General features: G+C 33.5%; 1 protein-coding gene across 1 annotated transcript in view; it reads right to left on the bottom strand.

Moving 5' to 3' along the window:
• LOC118202818 (uncharacterized protein KIAA1143 homolog) overlaps window positions 1-13,165 on the bottom strand; it is a 35,654-nt gene extending 22,489 nt beyond the window's left edge. Inside the window, exons 1-2 of the mRNA XM_035375024.2 lie at window positions 12,856-13,165; window positions 10,033-10,150 (exon numbers count right to left, since the gene is read on the bottom strand). Of these exons, the coding sequence (XP_035230915.1) occupies window positions 10,033-10,150; window positions 12,856-12,963 (226 nt within the window). The 5' untranslated portion in view covers window positions 12,964-13,165. The remainder of the gene's footprint in view (window positions 1-10,032; window positions 10,151-12,855) is intronic.
• Window positions 13,166-14,569: the final 1,404 nt, after the last annotated feature.

Below are 14,569 nucleotides of genomic sequence, written 5' to 3'. Positions count from 1 at the left end.
AAAATAAAGCAAGTTTCTAATGAAGCAGGTTTTGAGAAACAGCAGAAAATAAGGTGTTACCAATGTGGAAAGGACGGACATATCCGACCTAACATCTGGTGAATAATCTAGGAATGGAGAGTTTAGGAAAAATGTTTTGAGCCGTATTTCAAGAAAGCAGTAATTAATGGGATAAAGAGAGAATATCTGAGAGATACTGGCACTGGAACAGATCTGTGTAATAGTACTTGGATTAATACTAGTGACTTATTAGGGGAAACTGTATGGGTGAAACAGCCTTTGGACACAAAATGTAAATATTTACCTTTGGCGAAAGTCACTATTGAAGGTGATTTTGGTGTGGTCACCACAAAGGCAGCAGTTACTCCAGTAGAGTTAGATAAAAAGTACTATTTGTTAGGAAATAAAACTGCACAGTTGATGGAGGAAATTAGGGAATGACCGGTTCTCTTGAATGTTGTGGTGACTCGTAGTCAGGCGTATGCGCGCAGAAGACTTAAGGCCCTTCCACACGAGGACGCTCCCGACGCAGTTGACGTAACTTTTTTGACGCCGGCGTAAATTCGCGTGAAGTTACAACTTGTGTCATACAGCAATCATTTATTGAAGTTCAATTAAATTACCTCTGCAGCGACTTCTACTTGTTACATCATTTTTCACAAACACTGCTGTCACAGATAGCTGAGTGGTCAGCGCGCTGCTTTGGTGGCGGAGAAATGGAAAGGTGGTGAGTTCGAACCTCACCCGTAGACAGCATATAATTCAGTTAACTTTTCTCATTTTGAAACGTGTTTCTTATATTTAATCATGAATCATTATATTCTTATTTTACCTATTATTATTGTTTTCATTTCTTATTTTATTCATTATTATTATTGTTTTTAATTTAGTTTAAAAATGTGCAGTGTAAATAGAAATCCTTATGTAATATATATCTGCATCTCTTTATCATATATCATCTATAAATTCTCTCTTTATTTTTACTTTATTGCATATTTTATCACGCACATAATTTCTCATAAACTGTCCAAAGTTTGAACCTCATTCTAAATTCAAAAATAAATAAAAAGAAAAACAAAAGGCCAAGGGAGGGGGAGTTAAAAAAATATGAAGTTGGTTTTATTATATGGTAGATGGTATATATAAAGAGAATTAAGTAATTTAATTCTCTTTATATACTGTATTCCAAACCAATTTTACAAATCCTAATTTTCATACAATATAGAATCTGCAAATCTGTCAAACTGGTCGATACTCATCCTGAGGTAATTAAAAAACAAGTAATGTACAAAATAAATAAATAAATAAATAAAGTCAATTCCTACTTAGGTCCATAAAGAAAAATTTAAAAAATACAAAAATAAATAAATAAATAAATAAAAATACAAACAAAAATTTTTAAATTTAAAAATTTTTATATGTGAAAAAGCTGTATTAACATCAAGTGTCATTCACTACAAGTTTAAAAAATTGTATTTGAACTTGAGTGGATGAATAAAAAGCATTTTATGTACTGAAAATTTCAACAAGATATAGGGAGAGTGTGAGCTAATAGTAGGAATTTAATAATTCCATATATTCCTTTCGCAAACAAGGCAGTAAAAAAAAAAAAATCTCTTTGAACAGGTCGCTCTAAATAAATCTTTCGGACCCATTCTTGCCATTTTTTGCAGTTTTGCCTCTGCTTAATAATTGCACTTAATAGTAAAGTTTCAGCTATAAAAAAAATCATCTGATTCGGACAACTTGCCGCAAACATACAGAAGAACAGCGAAGTAATAAGATACAGCTCTGTTGATGCTATATTACAGCGTCACGTGATTTTTACGCAAAATAATTCTATTGGTTAAACGCACTCTTCGCAAGCGTACTCGTTTGGCCGCTTTTACGCTGGTAACGTAAAAGCGCGTTCGTCAGCTACGTTTTGAGCGTACTCGTGTGACGAGCCTTTAGATTCCAGATCGGAAGAAGAGAATGAGATAGAAAGCAAAAGGGTTGTGAATAAATGAGCATTCGGAAGAAAGGAAGTTAACCAGTAATATGGAGGAGGCCATTAAAATTCCAGACATTAGTTTAGAAGAAAGCTCTATCCTTGTGGATGTTTCGACAGCAGAATTCTCGGAAGCACAAGCAACTGAAACTCCAAACCAACAAACACCAAACAAAATTTATTATATTGCATACTGAAGGAATACAAGATCTGCAGAATTCGATATTCGAAAAACCCACTTCTATCAAAACATTTTCTTCTGAGAAATTGCTTCCAAATAGCCTTGCTGTAAAAGTGATGTTCAATTATAATCAAATGCATATGCTATATGGCGTGCAATGTATAAAGAGACATTACCAGGCATTGGCGAGTTTTCTTTGGGTGAACTGACAAAACATAAAGTCAGGAAAAAGAAATTGGGACCTCATCCAAATATAGTTAAAATGTATTTTGCTTTTGCTGATCAAACACCTATGCTTCCTGGTGCCTTCACTAACTATCCACAAGCCCTTCCTGTTCGTCTCCGAGTGATGGATGTGGTAGAAATATTACTCTATTTCTTGTTTTGATGAGATACAATTGCAATTTAAAAGAATAGATGTTTCTGGTCACACAGCATTGCTACTGTTTACTCAGCTTTCGGAAGCTTTAGAACACTTGCTTCAAAATGATATTACTCATCGGGATTTACAGACTGACAATATTTTATTAAATTTCCAGTATGGGCCTCCTCTCCTAGACTTTCAATAACTGACTCTGGGTGCTGTTATGAAGGTCTCTATTTGGTTTACAATTCATATGATTCTGAGAAAGGTGGAAATATAGCATTAATGGCACCAGAAGGGGTAAATGCTGAAGCATGTCCTTTCTCAGTGATTGATTATTTGAAATCAGATCTATGGACAGCAGGAACTTTAGCATATGAAATATATGGAAGAGCCAATTTTTTTTTTTTTTTTTTTTCCTGTAAACTATTGTTTGAAAAATGATTTTTGTAGTGCTTTGGAATTATATTTTTCTAGATTCAAAATTGTTTGCATTTTGTGTTTCTTATTCAAAATGGTTAGAATCAAATGTTTTATCCTAAGTATTAGCATTTTGTAAAATTTGAGGAATGTACTATGTATGAGGCAGACATTAGGAGTTGTATTTTTGCATTTATGTTATCTAGAAATAAGTTCAGGGTAATGTAACTGGTTTCTCTATTATCACTTAAATGGTTACCATTTGTGCTTTGAAAGCAGTGAAAAGTATTTAGAATTTTTCCTTCCATAGTCAAGAAAAATTCTTTTATGAGGGGAGGAGTTGTAATAATGTCGCATAAAGGAAGAAGAAACTTAAGATTAATATGGACAAGGATGTCTCGAGAGCATAAGATGAATATTATTATTATTTAAATTTTATACGTTTTCAATAGTTGTTAAATTGAATTAATTGTTTTAAAAATAAAATTAATGTTGGCATTGTTTCAAATGCAGGCTCGAGAGCCACGTATCGCTCTCGCATGTAAAATGTAGAGAATTTGAATTTGTTTAAAGAGTTATAGATTTTTCTCTTGTTGATGGTATGTAGCCATTTCTGGGGGTATTCAATAAAATTTTTATGCGGTGTTTCATCATTAGAGTTCAACACTACACCGTTGAAGCATTAACACTACACCACAGCAGCATTTCTGCTTTCTTGTGCAGATTCTGGAGAGGAGGCTTATCCACTGGCACAAAGTGTGCAGACCCTGTATTCTATCAAGAATGCTTCAAATTTGGTTGTTACGATCAAACTCCGCATTTCTCAGAGCTTGCTTTACATAGTAAACAACTGCAAAACTGTCAATTGACACTGTGAAAATTCACAGCCAGTTTAAGAACAGCGGCTCATAAGCTGTATATACTGCACAGCAGTGCCTTCACTTGAATTAAACTTGTTTACCTTCCAAGTCTTGTTCAGTTATGTTATGGCAAGAAACAATAACACATGCTTCTTGTGAGCTGTGATTAAATTGCAAGTTTTTAAATTTTGTTAATTATGCTACCGTAACACATCGTTCAATAAGTCCCGGGACTAACCAAAAGATGGTGTTAGCAATATCAACTTGACTTCATTGTTCGAAAGAACTAACCTTCAAATGACATGTCTCTAATTTTCATGGCATTCGGACCAGAAACAGCGAAGCTACTGTGGTTAAAGTGACACTACTTGTGCATATGGTGGACAAAATGGAGAAAAACGAATTTCGAAAGTTGATCAAACATTGCTATTTAATGGACAAAAATACTGTGCAAGCTCAGCAATGGCTTGAAAAATGTTATCCAGACACTGCTCCATCGAAAACAACCATTTGCCATTGGCATGCTGATTTCAAGCACGGTCGTACGGATACAAATGATGCAGCACTCTTGGGTAGGTCATATGAAGCAGTCACTCCAGAAAATGTGAAAAAGTGTTGAAAATCGTGATGAATGACCGCAAAATGAAAGTTCATGAGATTGCTGAGGTGGTAAACATATCAACTGGAAGCGCATGTACGATTTTACATGAAAAGTTGGGCATAAAAAAAGTGTTTCCCAAATGGGTGCCGCATGTGCTCACAATGGAAAAAAAGCAACAAGTCGATGATTCACAGAGCTGTTTGTAACTGTTTATTCGCAATAAACAGGATTTCTTGCATCGATATGTGGACAACGGACGAAACATAGATCCACTATTTCACTCTGGAGTCAAAGCAGCAGTCAGCTGAGTCGCATGCAGCCGGTGAAAGCCATCCAAAGTGTCCAAAAATGCAGCAGTCAGCTGGCAAAGTCATGGCGTCTGTGTTTCGGGATGTGCGAGGAATAATTTACATCTACTACATTGAAAAGGGAAAAATCTATTGATAGCACCTATTACATGAAAAGAAAATCATCTTCAGTCAAGACAATGCCCCGTGCCAAAAGTCAATGCAAACACTGGTCACATTGAACGAGTGGGGCTTCTCTCTGCTTCCCCACCCATTATACTCCCCAGATCCAGTCCCCAGTGACTACTGGCTGTTTGCTGATCTCGAAAAGATGCTCCAGGCGAAAAGATTTGGCTTAAATACAAAAATCATCGCTGCCACTGAAGCTTATTTCGTGTACAAGGACAAACATTTAACAAGCATGTTATCGAAAAGTTAGAAAAGCGTTGGAATGATTGCATAGCTCTTCATGGTGATTATGTTGATGAATAAACGTTAATTTTTTTAATGGATTTTATTTTCTTAGTTAGTCCTGGGACTTATTGAACGATGTGTTAGAATAATAGGCTGCAATTATCAAGTCATAAATTTAGACTCATATTCTGCAGAATTCGCTTGAAAGTATCTGAAGTTTTGGCAAATTACACATTTTGCAATAGTAACAAAGACTTTTTTCAGTTGCACGTAGCATAAAAGTTGACTGTAAATGGCAAGTATTTTCTAAAAAGCATGAAGAAATTAATGCTACAAAATCAGAAGAAATATCAAATTTCTTCATGAAAGACTATGAAACAGACATTACGAAAGCCGAATGCTATTTAATTCAATTTTAATTTGAATGCAACCTTTCAATTTCACTTTTGGAACATTCAAAGCAGCTTTTAAATGTAATGTTTCCAGATTCTGCCATAACAAAAAATACCCCATTCAAATACGATTAGCAAAATTATTTTTTCTATTATAAATATATTTCTATTATATACATATTCTATTATATATATATATATATATATATCCACCAGGTGAGCCAAAAGATCATCAAAACATTAAAAGTTCATAAAAAAAGGATAAAATTACAATAAAAAAGTGTGGCTTGCAAGAAAGGCCTTACAAGGAAGACAAATTTCTTTAGCAGCAAAAATTTTTTTAGTTTCAAATGTCATCGTTAGAGGGTGCTGAACTTAAACACAACAGACACGACAACAGTATGCTCAATTCATTTATTCTTCCAATAACAGTTGTTCAACATGACAGATAAAATATTTGAGTTCGGCTGATGTTGAAGGGGATGAACGGTTCCCAAGTTATTTTAAATAGCCCCATTACCAGAAGTTGACCAGAGTGAGGTTGGGTGATGGAAGCCATGCGATCTTGCCACCTTGACTGATCACTCTGTCTTCACCAAAAGTACTCAATAGGAATCGTTTTACTGGATACATATAGTGTGGCCATCCTCCAAAGCTTATTACAGATAACACACCTCTTTGATTTAATGCAGGCATGACTTTGTGAGATAACACTCAGTGGTTATTCTGCACATTTTCCAGCCAGATATGGCACATGATTCTTCAAAGAAGAATGGCCCAACAGTGAAAGATGAGGTGAAGCGACACCAGACTGTCACTTGGCTGGATGCAGTGACTTCATCGTGCATTCATGAGGATTCAACATTGCCCATATATGAGTGTTTTGGTGGTGACATCCCCATGGAGTGTGAAATGTGCTTCATCCATCTAAAAACGTTGAGCAACTGTTGAAGGTAGCTTTCAATTCTTGCCGTAGCCCACTTGGCAAATGGATCATAGCTGTGTCTTCCGGCTGTAACTCATGCAGTGGTTGCAATTAATACGGATAGAGAGGCAATATCCCATACAGAATATGTTGAATTGATGAGTGAGACACATCTAGTTCCTTCAAATTATGCAAGCACGGCTACTTCTCGTGGATGATTCCTCCCGGCTAATTCATTCATGATGAGTGAGACACATCTAGTATCCTTCAAATTATGCAAGCACTGCTACTTCTCGTGGATGATTCCTCCCCGCTAATTTATTCATAGTCGTTGAAACCGCAGTAATTCGACCCTTCACAAACGAGTATCTTCCACTTCGTGGCTGATAATCCAAAGAGCCAGTTTTTTCAAACAGTTTGACAAGCTTCAGTATTCCAGAACACAGTATGGGGCTAATCTTTGTCTTCAGTACTTTTCGTCGTGCAAAATTTTCGCAATACCACAGTTGTTGACTATCCGTTCAAATAGAACAATTTCACCAACAATGCTCATCAGGTAATGATAACATTCTGAAAACGAACGAAAAATCCTCATGTACCATGGTTTTCTATTGCCAGATAAAACTGCATAATTCTGCTGAATCTCTCACATGTCAGCAACCTCTACCGTTGACATTTTTAACTAATTTTTTTTCTTTTTTTTTTGCTGCTAAAAAAAAATCCAACTTCTTAGTGAGTCCTTTCTTGCAAACCGCACTTCTTTATCATAATTTCTTCCGTTTTTTATGAATTTTTAATGCTTTAACAAACTTTTGGCTCACCCTGTAAATAGAAATAATACAACAGTAAAAAAGTATCAAGTAAAAACTTAATGTAAAAATTACAAAACGATATAAACTTCAAAAACAAAAAGGGATAAGAAAAAAACTAATAAATTTTAAATGATGCATGTAAACAATAAAAAACATTTCAAATACAATGATAATATATATAAAGAATTTGCAATAAATGGCAAATTAGCTCAACTCAAGGTTTAGGACGGACTTATCAAGGGAAAAGCATGATAAAACTTGAATCCAGCTAACAACATTAGCGCGCTTCGTCAAATGAAAACAATTGAGACTGAAAGCGGAATTTCATTAATAGAATTATTAAACTACAAACTGTAAGTATTTTGGTTGATGCTTTTATATGCACAATTCTTGTCTCTATCTAGAAAATAATTTTTTTTAAATTATCCTGTAAAAACCGGAATCTGAAAACCTCATAAAGATGTATAGTTTATGGATTCTAATTTCCTCTATGATTATTTGTGATTCAAAATATTTACTTCAATAATATATTAAGAGATTTAAAGATATTTCTGCTTGAGTAATAAAATGAAAAATTTTAATCCAGTATGCATAATATAATTTACAAGAAGTATTTTTAATTATTCAGTTTTATATATATATGAATTTCAAGTTAATTGTAGTAAATTAATTACATTTAATCATCAATTAAAAATTAATGAGTGTTTAATTAAAAAATAATCCTTACATCTACATTTTCAACGTTGTAAAAACATCATTTGCAAGTTGACTACTAAGAAATTTTGCTGTAGTTTGGAGTATATGGTTAAGCTATTTCTAGTATGGAGTACATACTGTGTATTGGCATTTGTATGATTCGATATGAAGTTGTGTTTTCAGAGTATTAAGTGGCACAGACTTGCACTTAGGTATTGAAACAACATTTTACACTTGAGTTAAAATGATACGTATTATAGTAAATATATTTTGATTTAATACCAAGGCACTAGAGATAAATAACACACGTTAAGCTCAGAAGCAGAACCGGTAAAAGTATATTTTAGGGTACTCCTTGGCGAAACATGGATACTGAGTTTGTGCAATTCTTTGACTTATTATTTTGGCTAAGGGAGTGCACAATGCCGTTTTTGTGCAATTCGGGTAACTTTTTTTTCAAGTGAAATTAGGTCGATGTGTACATGGATACCGAGTTTGTGCAATTCTTTGTCTTGTTATTTTGGCTTGCATAACAGCCAAAATAACAAGACAAAGAATTGCACAAACTCGGTATCCATGTACACATCGACCTAATTTCACTTGAAAAAAAAATTACCCGAATTGCACAAAAACGGCATTGCACACTCCCTTAACTTTATCCATGTACACATCGACCTATTTTAACTTAAAAAAAATCCAAAAATTGCACAAACTTGCATTGCGTCCTTCACTTTGTGCAGACCTTCACTTTGTCCATGTACACATTGATATATTTTCACTTAAAAAGTCAAAGGACAATTCTACAATACAGGCAAACAAAAAATACACAATCTCAATAAACTACATTTTAAACCAAATAATAAAATAACATAAAAAAGGGAAAACATGTTATACATTTAAGCACTACAAAAAGCAAATATCCACTTACCCTATTTAGAAGTTTCTTCGTCTTTAGTCTGTGGCACACGAAATTCCTTAACAGCATCCAAAAACTTCCTAAAATTATCTGAACTCGGATCCGTATATTGGTGTCACCACATCTGAACCTTTCTTCCTACGCATATCCTTCCTACATACGGGACACTTATAACGGCTACTAAGTAAACCTTCATTTACACACCAGTCAATTAACGCTCTTTTCCCCTTCCATTTCAAATCATACAGAAACTTCAAATTAATCTTATTACATTCAGCCATTCTATCATCTAAACAATAAAACCAACACACACCACAAAAGCACTTACAAAAGCTCCCATGATTCAAAATTTCTCAGAATCATGCACCCGATTACATCACAATAGGATTTCCATAACATTCAACTACTCAGGCTATCACAAATGAAACAACAACTTGGCAATAAATAAAACAACTTCACCATAATACAAGGGGTACCTTAAAGTCTACTCTAACTACAGTTCTTTATCAGACTACTGCACCAAACTGTAACTGAAGATAAGAAATAGTTTCTATGCATTAACAACAACTTCAAAAAACAATAGCTTTCACTAAGTCAGATATAAACCAAGACATAAACTAAAACATTTTGTTGCATGTATCGTGGAATGCCGTGAACATAATTTTCTTTAAAGTATTGAAACCAGGTCATACTAGGACTTCAAACCTCAACTGTTAAGCTCTTTGTGCTCTAGCTAATAAAATGAGATTATGCTCTCATTTTATTAGATAGAAGAGGTGCTATCCTACTCCACAATTATACCAAACTACATGCAGCATGAATGACTCGGTAGATTAGAAAATAAGGCTGAGAAGTTTTGTCCCACCCACCTTAAATTTAGCAACCATCATCCCATAAATAATCAGAAAAATTTCTCAGGAACATATGGTTGTAAAATACTGAACAAATAAAAAGTGAATAAGGTTTAATGAATATTTTTGCATTTTGACTGCCTTTCATTTAGAGATGACTGCTATTGATAATGATGATGATTAATATTAAGTATTTTATGTTACTGCATTTTTTTAGCTGTCATTCCGTATTGACATTATGTTTCATGCAACCTAAAATTATTCGATTACTTTTCTAAAATATTATACTACTCAGAATCAAGAAATAAAAAAGAAAGTTTCACCTTTTTCTGTTATAGATTTTACTTCCTCTTCAGTTAGGTCACCTGGTTTCAAAACAACCACTACGGGCTTTTCATCATCTCGTTCTGTATCATCATTCTCGTAATCAGCTATTTGTTTCTGTTAAAAATATACACAGAATAACACATATTATGTATAATTTGTAGACATACAGTCCAGACAATTTTTTAAACAAAGTACCTATATGATGCTTTATAAAATTTAAGTTTAAAAAAAAGGGAGGGGTTAACAAACTACATGGAAAAATTATTATCATATTTACTAGAATATAACTTCACATTTAAAATGATTCTGAAATTTTTAAGATCTTAGATTTTATACTTGAGCCAATGCAATAATTTAGCTGATTCACAGTGGAACAAAATGTTCAGCATTGTTTATTTCCAACAGCAAAAATTATAAGTTCACATCTTCAGTTCGAGTTTGATGACAGGAAATAATATTTCGGTTAATCTTCGGATTAAGGTAACTTGGCGATTTTTTGGCGACCAACCCTGCTACAGCAACCTGCTAGTTTTTTTTTTTATGGATGCCATTTTGTTTTCACGAAGTAAATGCATTTTTTTTTTTTTTTGGAACTACTCTGATATGCGCCCTCAAGTCGCCAAATTTCTCGCCATGCTGCCATATTACTATCTAAATTTTTTGTCTACATTTTGAACTTTTAGCCTAAAATGTCTCCAAAAAACGCGGTTTTCGCACATGCAAAAACTACGTTTTGAACACACAATTTAGCTAAAAATCCGAAACAAAAACAAAAAATTTAGATAGCAAAAACGTAAAGTTTAAAACCAAAAATATTTGACAAGAATCCATGTACACAGCGACATGTTTTAACTTAAAAAAACATCTACGAATTGCACAATGTAGGCAACGAACGAATCTACAAACTGCGCACACCTCGCTTTAATAAATTAACATAACAACAACAAATTTCAAAGAATACCATGTATACAGCATCCTGTTTAAACTTTAAAAAAATTCTACGAATTGCACAATTTAGGCAAGGAAGGAATCTACGATCAACGTACTCCTCGCTTTAATAAAATAACATAACAACAATAAATTTCAAATAATACCATGTACACAGCATTCTGTTTCAACTTTAAAAAACATCTACGAATTGTACAGTCTCGACACTAAACAACAAAATAAACTAAAATAAATTTCAAACAATTTGAAAAAAAAAACAATAACGACAGAAATTCATACTAAAGAACCAATGAACATAGCATTCTACAAAATAAGAACAAGGATAAAATAAAATGCAATTACCATGAATTAATGCGTTTTCGAATAGCAGAAATATAAATTTCATACTGCCTTTAACATGCCGCCACGTAATCACTATCGTATTTACATGAAAGCCAGACACACTATACAGAAAATTTATACTAGGTTCACAAACAAATAAAATCACAAAACCCTACTTCTATCATGCACTGCCATTAAAAATAATCTCCCAGACCCTCTTTCCACACTTCCAAATACCCACTACCCCTCAATAGGATAGCCACAATCATATTTCCTTTTGCCAAACTTCAATTCAACAACTACCATTTTATCTTTCTCTCCCATCTTCTCAGACACAGAGGCGAACCAACAAGCTCCAGCGAAAGATTTTTCAACGTCAACAGGGTTGCCATAGAACACGCAATCGCGCCAAAAACCAGCGCAGAACACATATCACCACATTTGGTGAAATTAGAGCGTATATTAGAGTTGTACCTTTTTTTTTTTTACTCAACATTTTTTCCAACAATCTGCTAGCCGAATTACGCTTATGCTAGAACTTTTATGGAACAAAAGTGCTTAATCATGACGAAGATTAGGTGCGAAATTGAGAGAAAGTGCAGAATTGCCCACTGCTTGCCGCGTTTTTAAGAATTGCACATACACGGTATCATCCATGTACACGTTGACCTGTTTTCACTTAAAAAAAATCCCAGAATTGCACATAAATGGCATTGCGTGCACTCTTGACTTTATCCATGTACACTGCTAAAGTCCTAGCTAGTAACCTTTATTGCCTTACCAAAATGTCGCCTAACTACCTGTTACCATATTCCAAAGATCAGCTAATATTTCTATTGAGAAATTGAAAAATAATCATTGTAAAATGGGGGAAAATGCAGAATCACGCACTGCTTGGCGCATTTTTAAGAATTGCACATACTCGGTATCCATGTGCACATCGACCTATTTTCACTTAAAAAAAAATTCTAGAATTGCGCACTCTCTTGACTTTACCCATGTACACATTGACCTATTTTCATTTAAAAAGTCAACGAAAATTGACAAAAATCCAATTCTTTTTATTCTTGTAAATAGCGCTAAACAAATAAGTGGACTATTCTGCACTTTAGTAGCGAAATTGTTTCTAAGTGCTTATTAGCTAAAATCACGATTGGAATTTTCCGGAAAATGTCACATGATATGTCTCATGATCTCTCATTTCTCTGAGACAAAATAATCTGTGATTCGAACTATGTACTTCTCAGATTATTGCTAACGTCCTACCTAGTAACCTTTATCGCCTTACCAAAATGTCTCCAAACTACCTGTTACCATATTCCAAAGATTAGCCGGCGATTCTGCACTTTACCCGTAAAATGTAGTGGTAATACTAAAGTTTTTCAATTTTTATTTAGATGATACGCGTTAGTCAAAAGGCTGAGAACCTTTTGTTTTGAATTAAATACCCATAAGACATATATTACATACTCTATACATATAAGTAAAATTTTAAATATATTAGATAACGCTAAATTGCTGAATAAACATCTATATAAAAAGAATTTTACTTTTGTCTCAACAGTAGGTGGTTCTTGGTATCCAATCGAATCTTTCATTCTTTTGATGAATGGTGGGTCTGGGGGTTTGATACATGCCACATTTCTTTTCGGCGGCATGATTATGAAATTTTATGCTGACCGTAATTTATGATTTACGTACCAGAAAACAATACAGATGAAAAGCTGAATGTAAGAACTATAAATAAAATAGCTCCTAATGATTAAATTATCAATAATGTTTTAAAATTTTACCATCTTACACTTTCACACCAAATTCACAAACTTACAAAATGATAAACAAAGCACATTTATTTCACACAGTTTGGATACTATGCAGAGAAACAAGCGCCTGGCCCCAGCCACTACCCCTGTTCTTATTGGTTGCCGTTTATGACGTCAGGCTGAAAAGATTCCATTATCTTAAGGCTACTATTCCATTATCTTAAGCTCTACATTATGTTTCGTTTGAGTTATGTCAAGGGGAACTTATAACTACTTGGGATTTGGTTCTCTCCTGTGTTAATGTGAATTTGTGCAATGTAACAGAATATTTGCAATTAAAAGGAACCTAACAGTATAAGATTATATGTCGGCACTTTTTATATAAATTGTTTAATCATGTTAATGGAATAGATAAAACTTTATAATGCGTAAATAGTGTTTGGCTAAGCAATCTGTATTCAATGCAATTCATAGCGCTATACTGATATTTAAGAAATGTATTTTATAATTTCATATAAAAGGAGACCATTAACAAGATTTGCTTCGTCAGCAATGTCGAGAAATAGCACTTAACTCTTACTGTGTAAATAATGTCTGCCGCAGTTTTCATGAATTAGCGGTTTGTTTTGCAGAAAAGTGTTTTTAAAAGTGATATAAATGTAAAATTTAGTTATTTCTTTATAAAAATGAACTGTTTGATAATTAAATTACCTTCCTTTCATTTATTGCTTGTTGTATAGAGATTGTTTGGTATCAAAATTGTTCGTAGTCAGATTAATTTTTTACTTTCTAATCCTAGGCATTAATTTCTCCTCATTTATGGTTAAAAATAAGATAAAGTGATAAGATACTTTTAAATCGTAAAATACTTATAATATAATATCGTTTATTTGACTTTGTCAATTGGAGTTATCATTCTGTTTTTTTTATGTATTATTGTTTTGTTTCTTAACTTTTATATCTTATAAAAAGTGTTTATTGTCAAATGACTTCGATATTCGTCTAATGACCAAAATACTGCTAAACGGTTATCGACTGCACATCGAATTGCACCTTTTTTTCTAATATTATGTATATTAACAATATATTTCTGAAGCTGCTTTTTATTTTTGTAATTTTTTCGCAAATATGGCAAATTATTCCATTGCTTCGCCTATTTCAGCGCTAAAATGACCTCGAGCTCAAGCTTTTGGCGCACAAAAATGCTGCAAAAATTCTTTTCGTCACTGTATGACATCAGAAGTCGTGTCCAATAAGAGCTTGGGGTGGGGCCAGGCGCTTGTTGCAGAGAATAAATAATCTGGCCAGTGTTGCCAGAAATGTTTTACATAAAGTAGTAAAACTAGAATGCAGACATTTTTCGTGTTTTGCTGTTTAGGCTGTTAACATTGTTGTAGTAATTCTTTTTAGTTGGTGGTTTATTTTTACCTCTGTCCAACTTATTAAGTAAGAAAGGTAATGTTTTAGTAACGAAAATTCGATAGTGAATTTGCAAAGCATA

This window comes from Stegodyphus dumicola, chromosome 8 (assembly GCF_044657685.1).
Source record: "Stegodyphus dumicola isolate Sdum_Otavi_A_Nest chromosome 8, ASM4465768v1".
Lineage (NCBI taxonomy): Eukaryota > Metazoa > Arthropoda > Arachnida > Araneae > Eresidae > Stegodyphus > Stegodyphus dumicola.
This window is presented reverse-complemented; position numbering and strand designations above follow the sequence as displayed.